At 45.7% G+C, this 12,848-nt stretch overlaps 1 gene segment (V, D, J or C); it reads right to left on the bottom strand.

Annotated features, from left to right (window-relative positions):
• Positions 1 to 8,699: 8,699 nt before the first annotated feature.
• On the bottom strand, positions 8,700 to 10,368 carry LOC122206011. The segment is given in 3 exon segments: positions 8,700 to 9,607; positions 9,696 to 9,866; positions 10,307 to 10,368. Coding segments are annotated over 3 exon segments (585 nt in total).
• Between the last annotated feature and the right edge of the window lie 2,480 nt (positions 10,369 to 12,848).

Below are 12,848 nucleotides of genomic sequence, written 5' to 3'. Positions count from 1 at the left end.
AGACAGGAAATGAATAGGTATGGTTGTATTCCAGGAATGTCAGTGGCAGGTGCTATATTAGAAATGTCTGAAAGGGACAGTTTTTTTATTTTCATGTATTTCTATTATTTAAAATTAAAAAAAAGAAGAGATCAGGTTATGGTTTTTGTTTTATATTATTCCAAAATAACCCATATAAGCAATATAATGCCTCCCTATATTGAGCATGAGGCATGCTCCAATCACTTGTGAGAAGATTATATGTATTATTTAAGTCACTCTCAACAGTTCCTTCGGGTAAATATAGTTATATTTTCCACTTTCAAAGGAGGAAAATGAATCAAAGATATGTTAAGGAATTTATCTAGAATAAGACAGTTAATATGGGGAAGGTGGAAATGTAACAAAAAGGGTCATTGAGGAAACACTGGGAATAGAGAAACACAAAATAAAAATAAATGTCACTCCACAGTATCTTATTCTAGGGCAGTGACTGAAAAATGGGTTCTGTAGAGGACCAAATGGTAAACATTTTAGGTTTTGTGGTTCTCTGTTGCAAGGACTCAGCTCTGCCACTGTGGTGTAAAAGTAGCTATAGACAATTTGTAAGCATAGGGTCAAGGTTGTGTTTCAATACAACTTTCCTTACAGAACTGGGAATTTCCCTGTCTCAGCCTGGTCTGTAGAATCCCTGTTCCATGGTGACTACTATCGTCATTATGGTTAATAGTAGCTTTTTAGTGGTGTGTTTTTTTTTTTTCAGGGAGTCACAGAGTAGTAATAGTATCAGATAAGAAAATATAAATATAAAACCATTTTAAGTGTCATATGCAGCGTAATGTTTTAAATTGTTGTCAAAGGCATCTCATTATTAAATGCAAAAACCAATAAAACATTGGCTGCTGCAGTGTGAAAGTAATGACTCCACTTCTGACCCCTCCATCTTGACCAAGTCCTGTCGTGGGATAACAATATTCTGTTCTGGGAGGTTTGTCTTTTTTATTTATTTATTTATATTTTTTATTTTTTTAATTTTTTTTTTTTAGTTTTATTATTTTTTTAATTTACATCCAAATTAGTTGGCATATAGTGCAACAATGGTTTCAGGAGTAGATTCCTTAGTGCCCCTTACCCATTTAGCCCATCCCCCCCCACACCCCCTCCAGCAACTCTCTGTTTGTTCTCCACCTTTAAGAGTCTCTTCTGTTTCTTCCCCCTCCCTGTTTTTATATTATTTTTGCTTCCCTTCCCTTATGTTCATCTGTTCTGTCTCTTAAAGTCCTCATATGAGTGAAGTCATATGATATTTGTCTTTCTCTGACTGACTCATTTCACTTAGCATAATACCCTCCAGTTCCATCCACGTAGTTGCAAACAGCAAGATTTCATTGTTTTTGATTGCCGAGTAATACTCCATTGTATGTATATACCACATCTTCTTTATCCATTCATCCATCAGTGGACATTGGGGCTCTTTCCATACTTTGGCTATTGTTGCTAGTGCTGCTAGAAACATGGGGGTGCATGTGCCCCTTCGAAACATCACACCTGTATCCCTTGGGTAAATGCCTATTAGTGCAATTGCTGGACCATAGGGTAAGCATTTGGATTTCTAATCTCATAACCTCACTCCATCCCTGGGGTGGGTGCTGGCATCTCTGCTCCACAGAAGACAGTTCTGGAGATGTTTCAGCTCACCTCATCTTCCTCTCACCCTAAAGCTGGGTCCCGAGGGTCTACCCAAATGCAGGATTTTGTGGTTGTTTTACTACCTTTCCTATGACTATCTTTTTCTCTCAAGGTTCTGAAATGTAAAATTTGGCTCCTAGATTCAAATAATAGTATTTTCATTGGTTCTTTGAGAATTCTTTTTGTAGACTAGTATGTCTTTTTTTTTTTTTTTTTTTTTTTTTTTGCTCTGGAAGCTTCATGGATTAAGGTTGTTTTTAAATTATTTATATTAAAAAAATTTTTATGCTTATTTTTGAGAGACAGAGCATGAGCAGAGGAGGGGCAGAGAGAGAGGAAGACAGAATCCAAAGCAGCCTCCAGGTTCTGAGCTGTCAGCACAAAGCCCAACATAGGGCTCGAACTCACAAACCGTGAGATCATGACCTGAAGTCAGATGCTTAACCAACTGAGCCACCCAGGAGCCCAAGAGTTTTTATTTTTAAACCTTGTACCTTGTTTACACAACTCTATGAAGTTACTACTTCTTGAACAGGGCCTCCCATAGCACAGAAGTCTCCATTTTACTAATTAAAACACGGCACAACCTGGACAGAAAATTAGAAAAAGGCACTTTTTCCCAGGCTGACACAGCCCTGCTCATGGTATAGAGGGCGGTAGGCATGGGATGGATTGTGGTCCCCACTGGTGCCCCCTCCCCCCTCACGCAGGCACCCTGAGCAGGGCACAGTGGTTAAAGCAAACCCAGGCTACATCTCTCGTGTGTGGCAGGGGACGGGAGCATTGTCATTGCTGAACTTACACGTGTCATCTCTTCCTCCTTCTGATGCTGGAAGAGGCACTAAACTTACCAATTGAAAATAGTTTCCTCGGGGTGCCTGGGTGGCTCAGTTAAGTGTCTGACTTCGGCTCAGGTCATGATCTCACAGTCCGTGAGTTCGAGCCCCGCATCAGGCTCTGTGCTGACATCTCAGAGCCTGGAGCCTCCTTTGGATTCTCTGTCTCCTCCTCTCTCTGTCCCTCCCATGCTTATGCTCTGTCTCTCTCTGTCTCTCAATAATAAATAAAGGCTACAAATTAAAAAAAAATAGTTTCCTCTGGTTTAGAACAGCCCCTTTCAGGCTAGTTCTGTCTCCTTTGTCCCCTTCCTCATCCTTCTGTCTCCTTGCCTCCTGCTCACCCCAGGATGTCATCACTGCACCCGGGAGGAGAGTTAGTTCTCACAGTCTCCCTGCCGCCCTCTTCCAGCCCTTGGCCCCGCTCTCTGGATTCAGCCTCTCCCTCTGAATTGTCCTGTGCAGAAACCAGCCCCAAACCCACCCCTACCAACTCACAGCACGCCTTGGGATGCAAAGCTCCCACCTGCCACTTCTCATTCAAAGCCTGGCTGCTGCCTCCTGTGGTCCCCTCAGCACCCTGACCCCCTCAGAGACGCTAAGAAGCCTCTGGGTCTCCTACATGTGCAGCCCATGGGGACAGTCAGGTCTGGTTTGGGCTGGTCTGTGCTGATGTTGGTCCACTGTTGGTTGTGTTCCTCGAGGGCTGTGTTCCAGAAGCTTGACATCAGCCGGATGTTCTCAAGTTCTCCCTCCATGTGCTTTGGGTTTCTGTGGAAGTTTTTATCCTCTCTTGCATAAGACCCTCAGAGACAGGGAATCAGAAAATACATTCTCTTACTGTCTCCCCAACACCTCACATCACGTCCCAGCCCCGAGTGCTAGCCCTTCTCTGATGTGCATGCGAACTTGGCCAACTCCATGCCCCCACTTTTCAGCATCTAGAACCTCTAGTGAAACTGTGTTCACAGTTTGCCAGACTTGCCTGCCACTCTATAAATGAGAGACTTGAAAACTTAGAAAACTAATCATTTCCTTTTTCATTTCATTCAGACTTTCAAGCTCACTAGCTCACAATTAATTCGACAAAATGAGCTTGTTGTGGGCCCAGACACCAGCCACTTTCGGGGGAGCTATTTCTGACTGTTTTCCCTAAACAGAGGAAGGGCTCCAGGTGACACGACGTACGTCTGAGAAGAAAACGGCCAGCTACAAATTCCCAAAACATTATCTTCTAGCATATTTTGATTGTTTCTGTAAGTCTGGCTCTGCAGTTTTAAGTGTTCTCCATGTAGTTGACCCAGGATACTGTCTGCTAAAGCAAGTTCACAAAACAGAGAAGATAGTGATTTTTTGTAGCCTTTTCTGCCCCACTTGCAGACTGGGCTCCGGGACAGACTGTCTGAAAAGGAAGTCTTCCAGATGTGTGCCCACTGGGACTCCTTAGGCATGGCTTCATGAGTGACCCACATACTGTCCCAACCAGGCTCTGCTGGGCTGGGCGGCAGGTCTGGGACAACCTGTATTTGCTCACAAATGCCAGTGTGTATTCTTCTCGAGTCAACAAACACACAGAAAATTCCAAGTGGCCCAACAGTGCGGTGAAACAGCCTGGACTATTTGTTTGGAAATATTTTTATTTCTCTCCAAGCATCAATTCCTCCACCTGTGAAATAGGGGTCGCGGCAGGATTTTTGTGACGATCACATGAGCTCCTGGACAGACACCACATCCAGCACAACATGTGACAGCCAGTGGAGCCAAAGAGATCTGAATTTAGCACCTTCACTGTGGGCCTTTCACAATTACTGCAAATCTCTGTGCACCTTACTTCTCTCTGAGATAATCACACCATTTCAACATACACAGTCTCCAAAAAGGAAGTCAATAGGAATTTATTGTCAATAGGAAAGTCAATTTATAAGTCAATAGGAAATTATGTCAACCCAGACACTGGGGGCAGGTTTAGGGACATCTGTGTGGGTACTTTGATACCTCTCAGACTCTCTTTCCTCTCTCCTCTGATAACCAGGCATCACATAACAAGAAGCATACACAGTGCTTCATACTGTGCCTAGGACATAAGGAGCTCTCAGTAAAATGTACCTATTACTAAAATCTTATCAGAATTATGCTATATATATTAATTTTCAGAAAGAACCTAATTCTTTTTCTTGGCCGAGCAATGAAAAGCAATCAAAGAAATCTGTTGACCCGTGGGCTACAAACGCTAATTCTACCACTTTCAGAATATAACTGCAGAGTTTGGGTAATCACTCTGTAACTTCAATTTAGAAGTTAAAAGAAAATAAAGACAGCAGAACTGCTATACATAGGAATGATCAGTTTGTGATTGAAAGAGTTAATGGCGACCTAAAGGTGGCAAGAAGGTAAAGTAAGGAAGGACAGAAAAGATAGATCAATTATAACAAAGGTGAGAGGCTGGGTTGTAGTTGACATTGTGACGGTGGAAGACAATTCTCTGGTCTCTTTTAATAAGATTTCAGATGGTTTCACTGCCGTACAATTGTTCATTCTATTAAAGGACGTCAGGAACACAGACTTGGATTCATCATAATATTGTGTCGAAAAGCACTGTAATCATGTATCTACACAGATATCTCTGTAAGTTATTAATTTTGTTCTACTTAGGTGATGACGATTTACTTCATAACTCGACAAATACCTGGAATCCCTGATCTAACTGAAGAACGACAGCATTACAAATAATCTACATGCTCCTCTCTGCTACGTTCATCAACTAGAAAAGCACATCCTGTTCTGTTAGAGATGGGACCTCGGTGGTTTTGCAGAAAGTGAAATGAAAGGAACTAGATAAACTCTCCTGAGTCTCCAACTTGTGTTATTTACTTGGAGGCAAATATAACCCACTTATCTGACTGCTTGATTTCATTCTTTTGTTCCAGTCCAGACGGACTGTCTGCCTCATTTACCTCGCCCTGGGCATTACGAGGTGGACCCTCATGGACCACGTGGGTGGGTTTCCTTATTCTCTGGTTGTTGTTTGGAAGCAGTCAGTGGAAGCATCAGGAGGAGGCTGGGAGTTGGGAGCAGAGTGAGCTCAGGGTTCCCTCCCTGAAGGGGGTCTGCATCCTCACAGGGGCCAACAGATAGTGCCATCTACACCAGAGACACAAGGTTATGCTCAGGAAAACACAGGTGCGAGTGGAAGTGGCCATTCCCTTTTATACCAACTAACCCATGGGAGGCATTTATTTCTTCCCTCCCAGGACCCTGAATCCAAAGGCTTGGAGGTCTAGTGCCCCAAAAAAATGCTTCTGTCAGGGGACATGGTGATGCTTCTTTGAACTTCAACTTCCATTGACCAACAGTCAATGCATATCAGAGCAAAGATGCCCATTAGCATAATCCCTGGGGACTGGGGCACAGAGCAGGGGGAGAGAAACATGGCATGTTGATCTTGGGGAGGAAACAGGTTTCACAGAATCCACGCTTAGTGCCCCACAACATCCACCCTTGTCCTGTTACTGGGAGAGAAATCTGTACCCCCAAAGTGGAGACACACAGAGTCCTACTTGAAAGGCTCTCTTCTTCTCAGTCTCCAGATGAAGAACACGCGAGGGCAATTTTCTAGCAACCTTCCAAGAAGGCTAGGAGATCGTGTTTCAGGCAATAAAAGTGCCCAAGAACGTTGCTGAAGGAAACCAGGGTTGCGTGCGACAGTGTGTGTGCTTCTGCTGGGACCATCTCACTCCTGCCTCTGCGTCTGGACAAAAGTGACATAAGGAAACCCAGGAAGTTACAGCACAGCGTTAATAAGAAGACTATTTGTGCCACTGTGTGTAGTACTTGGTGTCTGTCCTCCACGGGGGAAAAGACACACTCAGCCCAAGTACCTACTCCGATTCTCCAAGAATGGACCTGGTCTCTAAGTAGGCAGATGGAGTCAGTGGGTATCCGAAAAGAAAACCGGATTTTCTTTTGTAACAGAGGCAAAAGTTGTTGTTTGAGAAGAGGGGACAAAAATGATCATGACACAGCCCGTTTCAGGCCTTTCACCATCAGATTTCACATGTTCCGTCTACGTGCTCAGTAATATGCAAGATTTTTAATATTAAGTAACATGTGAGTTGTTTTCAAAAATACATCTTAAAATAAAATTCAAAAGCAATGCAAGTTTGCTACAGACTAATTAGGGTGGAAGTGACATAGTAAAAACTATCCTGATCCCAGTGTTTAGAAGTGACCCCTCCAATGTTGTGCTCTTTCTTCTCTCCGAGGCTGCGTCCCAGAACCCATTCTGGGGGGTGAAACATAAAGAGCCCTCAGAAAAACACACTCAACATGGATTTCCAGGTGTGTCTAGAAATCTTTAGAAGTGCGATTTCTAGGAGATGACTCTGAGGTAACAGACATGACTTTTCCACAGTACTGGTGGGTGTGAGCAGTTGGTATTGGATATTATAACTAGGAAAATTGTGATTTTTGAGGTGTTCTTGGACTTTATTCAGCATTAATTTGAAATTATAATGTTGCTTCTATTATTCAAAAGCATTGCGACTCACCCACCTCAGGAATGAAACAAATGAGGTGAGCCCAAATCATCAGGATTTTTCAAGCAGCCATCTATGCAAAGTCCTTTACCTTTGAGGTAATGTGAGCCCATCAGTATATTCAAAATATGAATCTCACTTCAACAGAGATAGAGGCCCTACTATACTCAGTCCTATATACTCCAATAAGATATTTTTAGTGTTTTCATGAATCAGCCTTGAAACAAGCTTATAATTAATCATCTTTACTGAAGGCAGAGCTGGTTGGCCTTTACTATGTGGGGTCAAAGTGTCCTGGGTGAAGCTCACCTTAGCCAATAGGAGAAGAGCAGGAGGAGGAAATGACTCCAAACATAGACTTCTTTCCTCCTCCACATAGGGGGTATTTCCTCCCTGTACAAGGCCACTGTCCTCTCAGGCTGTACATCAAAAGCACAATGGATCCACGTGGAAAACTGAGATTGACATGGACTTGGGATCACTTCTCATGAGAGTGTCTTCATATTTATCTCACTTCTCTCTAACTAAACGATAATAATCAGATCTCAGAGTCACCCCTCTGTGGAGTCAGGCACTGAGAAGGTGCAGCAAGACGAGAGGGTTTGGTTGTATTAGGAAATGGGGAGGACAAATGAGGGGACCACCCCCAAGAGGGAGGGAAGGTGACTTTCTGCCCCTTCAAACCCTCCCCCCCTCACACACTTCCTGCACTTGCTGGAGGCCTTACCTTGACCCGGGACTTCAGTAGAGGGTCCAGGTGTTGTTTGGGCTCCTTCACAGGCAGGCATGTCTTAAATATAAATCATCCACACAAACAGAAGCTCATCAAGATGGAGGAAGATTTAGCAAATCCAAGAAACCAATTTACTTCCGATCATTTAGACTTCCCTTTCATTAATTATTTTTGCCAATGCTATTAGGTTGTACATAAAACTGGAATTTTCAGTTGAAAATGCATTTAATTCAGCTTAGACCTCCTCAGAGAGTTTTATCTTCCCTCCACACAGCAGGGCCTCTCCTGTTTATGGCTAGGGAATTAGTAATATAGCTTTTCTTTTCTTTAATTTCTTTTCTTTCTTTTTTCTTTTTTTTTTCTTTTGGTCAAGAAGTTGACTAACTTTATAAGAAGTTAGTGAACATAGTGATATATTTTTGGTATAATTTTGCTTTAATACAAAAATCAGTCACACATTGTAGCAGTTAAACCTCCTCACTTTACAGATGAGAGAACAGAGGTCCAGGGAAGCTGGTCCCCAAATCCCATATGGAGTCACTTTCAAGGAGAAGGGGAAGGCGGAGGGCCCGGGGTCTCGTCCAGGGCTGATGCATGCACCTGCCCTGAGGATCATTTCCCTGCAGGAGAGTGAGCGCCAGGCATGGGTGAGGGTGCTGCGAAGTCAGCCACAGTGTTTCCTGGGCTTCTGATCAAGGAGTCTCTCTCTCTGCACAGGAACCAGCGGTGGGCGGGGTGACAACTTAGAAACTGGAGTCAGGAGCTGCCTTCCAGTCTCGGCTTGCACCCATTTTGTGTGGAATCCCCAGAGAGTCTCTCGGCCTTGAAATTATTTGCGCGATATGTCGTTCCCACATTCTTCATTGGAGATGGTCAGAATCTTGAATCGTCAGTCCGGCACAGCTCTGTTCAATAGAAGTAAGTGTTAGACACAATTTGAGACACAAATTAAAAACTCCCTAAATGCTGCGTTAACAACAAGGTTAAATAAATAACAAAGTTAAAGAAATAATTCTAGCACGAATTTTATTTAGTGAATGATATCCAAAATAGTATTTCAGTGTGCAGTTAATATAGAAATTTTTAAGGATATATTTCATCTTCTTTTATAGTCTCCAGAATATGCTACACAACCAGCCCATCGCGGCGTGGACTAGTGCACTGGCTACATTTCAAGTGCTCAGTAGCCACATTGGGCTGGTGCCTGGTGCTCGTGGCTGCTGCCTTGTGCAGCTCAGATCCTGCTCCAGATGCTTCAGAAGGTCTGCCCTGGACGATCTTTAGAAAAGTGCCTCCAGACGGGACAGCCCCCTGGGTCTGCACCAGCCTGTGAGCCAGGGCTCCTTAGCCTCCTGGGTCATGTGCAGTGGACCCGCGGAGAGGGGTGTTCTCCAGTGTCCAGGGTACTCTCGGTTGACCCAGGAAACCTCAGGGACCCAGCACCCATGGAAAGTCCAGGACTGGAGCACCCTGGGAGTTGGAGACTTTTTGCTCAAGGACCTGAGCTTCCCGTAAGGCTGTGCTCTGCTCTTCCCAAACAGCACAGTAATACACGCCCTCATCGCTCTTCGCCAGCTTCAGCAGCAACAGGTTAGAGCTTGTGCTATCCTTGCCTTTCTTGGCATGGACCTTGTCCGCTGTCAAGACACCATCTCTGGTCACATATGAGCTGGACATATCCAGCATGAGGATCCTCTTGGGGGCTGTACCCTGCTGGTGGCGGTACCAGTGGATGTAGCTGACCGAGGCGCTGGTTTTGCAGGGCAGCGTGGCCCAGCTGCCTGCACGCGCCACGACCACGGCTGGCTGCTCCACATTAATTGCTGCCACGCCACCTGCAAGGGGGGACAGCGGTGAGACAGGGAAGGATAAGAGCCTCAGGGCACCCCACCCACCCGCACTGGGGAGGGAGTCAGGACTTACCGGGATACAGGAGGGCACACAGGAAGGCGAGGGGACCCAGCATGGTTCTGCTTCCCCGCTGGTGGAGAGAAGCCCAGGGTGACCTCCCAGATGTACCTGCTGGACGGAGACTGACTGGATGGGTGGCAGAGGGCAGGTTAGGCTCTGAGCTCTTCATCCCTGAGGCACCTGCTGGTGAGAGACAGAGAGAGAGAGGCTGGAGGGTGGAGCCAGAGGGCAGGGACAGGTCTGACCACAAAATGGGGAGAGGAACCCCCAACGGTCAGGGTGCTGAGAATACGGAAGAGCTTTGGTACAATAAAAACACCACTAATAATAGCAATCTTTGATTCGACATGGACTATGGAGCACAGCACTAATTTGTTTCTGCTCAGTGTCTTTTTCGAGGCTGCATGCCTAAGAGGAATCAGGTGGGATGACAGCCGGGTCTGGCTGGAGACAAATCCCAAGCCTCAAATGGCCACCTGGCACTCACAGAGCAATGGCTGTGCAGCCTCCCTGGGGGGCAGGGACAAGCAGAGCAGCAATCCCTGCCTAAAAGGCATGGGGCTCCCAAGCGGGCACTGGAGCATTGTCCCCAGAGGTGGCATCAGGAGATTAAGTGCCCTCACATAACATGATAGCTGTGCAGTCGTGGGCGAGCTGTTTCTCCTCCTGTTCTTCATCTGTCAAAAGGGACCTCGTTCGTTTGCAGGCAGAGTGAACAGGAAATGTGAGCAAAGCGTGTAGCCTGTCCCAGGTGCATAGACAAGGCTCAGGAAATGTTGGGGACGGGTGTTTCACCTCAACACTGGACTATTGGCAGTAGATGTTTTCTGGGCAGTAGATGTTTTCTCATAGGATTAGTTTTGAAAAAAAAGGATGTGGGCTTGTGTGGGCACACCTGTGTGTGTGTGTGTGTGTGTGTGTGTGTGTGTGTGTGTATCCAAAGGAAGAAGCCTGCATCGACCCAGGGGCAGTGTAGATCAGGCGGTGGGACCAGGTCCTGCAGTCCCAGGATCAGATCTTCAAAAATGGGAAAGGCAGGGCCTTGTGAGGGGTCAGCTGAGGAATGCACAGGAAATGGGTGAGAAATAAAGATAGCATTGACTTCCAACCGAAACGAAAATTCCTTTTCACTTATGGCAAGTATACCAAGGCTTCCTGGGTATAGTTATAGTAATTTGTTATACTCGTTATAGGCTGACCGCCTGGAGGGAGAGGGCAGTGGGGACAGCCAGGAAAGGGACTTGGCTGGGCTGGAGGGCTGGGTCCTGCAGCACCCATGACCAGACCCAGCTCCCGTGCTCCTCTTCCTGGTAAAACTGGAGGGCAGACATGCTGAGCTATAACCGGGATTCAAAGCTAAAGTGTCCCAAAATGCAGACTTTCAGGTTGTGCTGAGATGGTGAGGTGTTGAGTAGATGCTCTGCAAAAAGAATATTCCAGGCCCATCATTCAGACCCTCAGCAGGTGTCTAGGGCAGCTGTGCTAAAGTGTTAAGTGGAACAGAGAGTGACAATGGGGGAGACATCTGACCAGCAAAACGGCAGGTGGAAAGAGTCTCAATATAGAAGGTGAGCAGTGTGGGTGGTGACAAATTGGGTGACATTTTTCTTCCTGCTTTCTCTATTTCCTAGATTTTCACCAATGAGAAAAATCTTACTTTGGGGGAGAAAATCCACAACCTTCTACTGTTTTTTGAAAATAAATTTTATTTCACATGGTCAGCATTCAAAAGTCTGTTTCTCTCAATTACTGTTACCGTTTTTATTCAAATACTACTCACATTAAAGTCTCTCAACAGCTCCCAGGCTCAGTGGGTAATGAAGTCTGCCCCAAACCTCCAGCCAAATACTCTCTTGGGTGTGTCAAATGACAAAAGTGAAACAATTTAGTTTGTAGAGTGTGATGTCCTTTATTGAAAGAAGAATAATCCATGGATTGGGGCGTTCAGTGCCTCACAAGCAGTGGACACGGTTCCCCAGGGATTTGGGCAAGAGGGAGTCTATAGAGCCTTAGAAGCAGCCAAGGGGGAACAGGCAGGATTAGGTGGGGTTCAGGGATCTCCCTACAAGGCTAGCAGGTCACTGAGGGAATAAGGAGAGAGCTTTTGGCTCAGGTTGATTGGCTGGGGTTGCATATCTGATCCTATTTAGAACAGGGAAATCATTACAGATTCCTGGTGATGGGGACCAGCTGGCTGGGATATACTGTTTCTGGTCAAGGGCAGCATTGACAGGGACAGGAAAGGGACCTACATTTCTGCTTGCTGACCTGGGACCCTGGGCAGGAGCGGCTCCATCCTGGGCCTGGAGATGTATGTCAGCAGGTGACCATTGTTCACCTTTCCTCTACTCTTCCTGCTGTGGGGTGTGCCTGCTCTTCTCTAAGTGGCACTAAAGGTCATATTTCTTAAAAGATGCTCATGTTTAAAGAAATAATAGGGAAAACTCTTCAGCAAGAGAGAAAGAGTAGCCACCCTTATGTGGAGAGTGGAGGGTTCTGATCAGGACCCCAATGACTCCAGGAAGAGAGAAATTACGCTGCACTTGAGGGAGCAGGACGTCCTGTCCCCCCAGGTCATCCCGCTGCTGCCTGAATGAAGCTGCTCTGATGGCCCCAGACCTCAGCCCCAGGGGAGAGGCGGCTGGGTCACAGCAGGTGTGGACTCAGGCAGACCCTGTGCAGAGGGCCAGGTGCTGAAGCTTGGACCTGCTCGGTTAACCTCTGAGAGGCTGGTGTGCTCGCCTCACCTGGGGCAGCTCCCCTCCGCCCAGCAGAGAGTCCGAGATCTCGTCCAGTGTGACCGCTTCCCTTGGTCACGTGGAATAAAGGGATGCAGACATGACGTCAACTTTCGGTGAACGGGACAAGCCCGAAAGCCCAAAAGAGGAAAGACATTGATATAATTTGATGAGTGGACTGTCCATAAAATATTCTTCCTTTTTTCTTCCATTTACATGTTTATAACACTTTGTGTTGAATCCACATTTTTCCTTAAATATATTTCTCTTTTGTTAGGTTAATAGTCCCATTTTTAAAACCAAGTCGTAAGTAGCATCCGGGACATTCACACTTCGCTATAGAATCACAGAACTTTAAATACTTCAAGCTGAAGAAGAAAACCCTCATTCCAGATGCCTCATTGTTTCTCATCTTTAAAGCTCCCCA

The sequence above is a fragment of the Panthera leo genome, chromosome A2, assembly GCF_018350215.1.
Source record: "Panthera leo isolate Ple1 chromosome A2, P.leo_Ple1_pat1.1, whole genome shotgun sequence".
Lineage (NCBI taxonomy): Eukaryota > Metazoa > Chordata > Mammalia > Carnivora > Felidae > Panthera > Panthera leo.
Note: the sequence above shows the minus strand (reverse complement) of the source record. Positions and strands in the feature narration are given on the sequence as shown.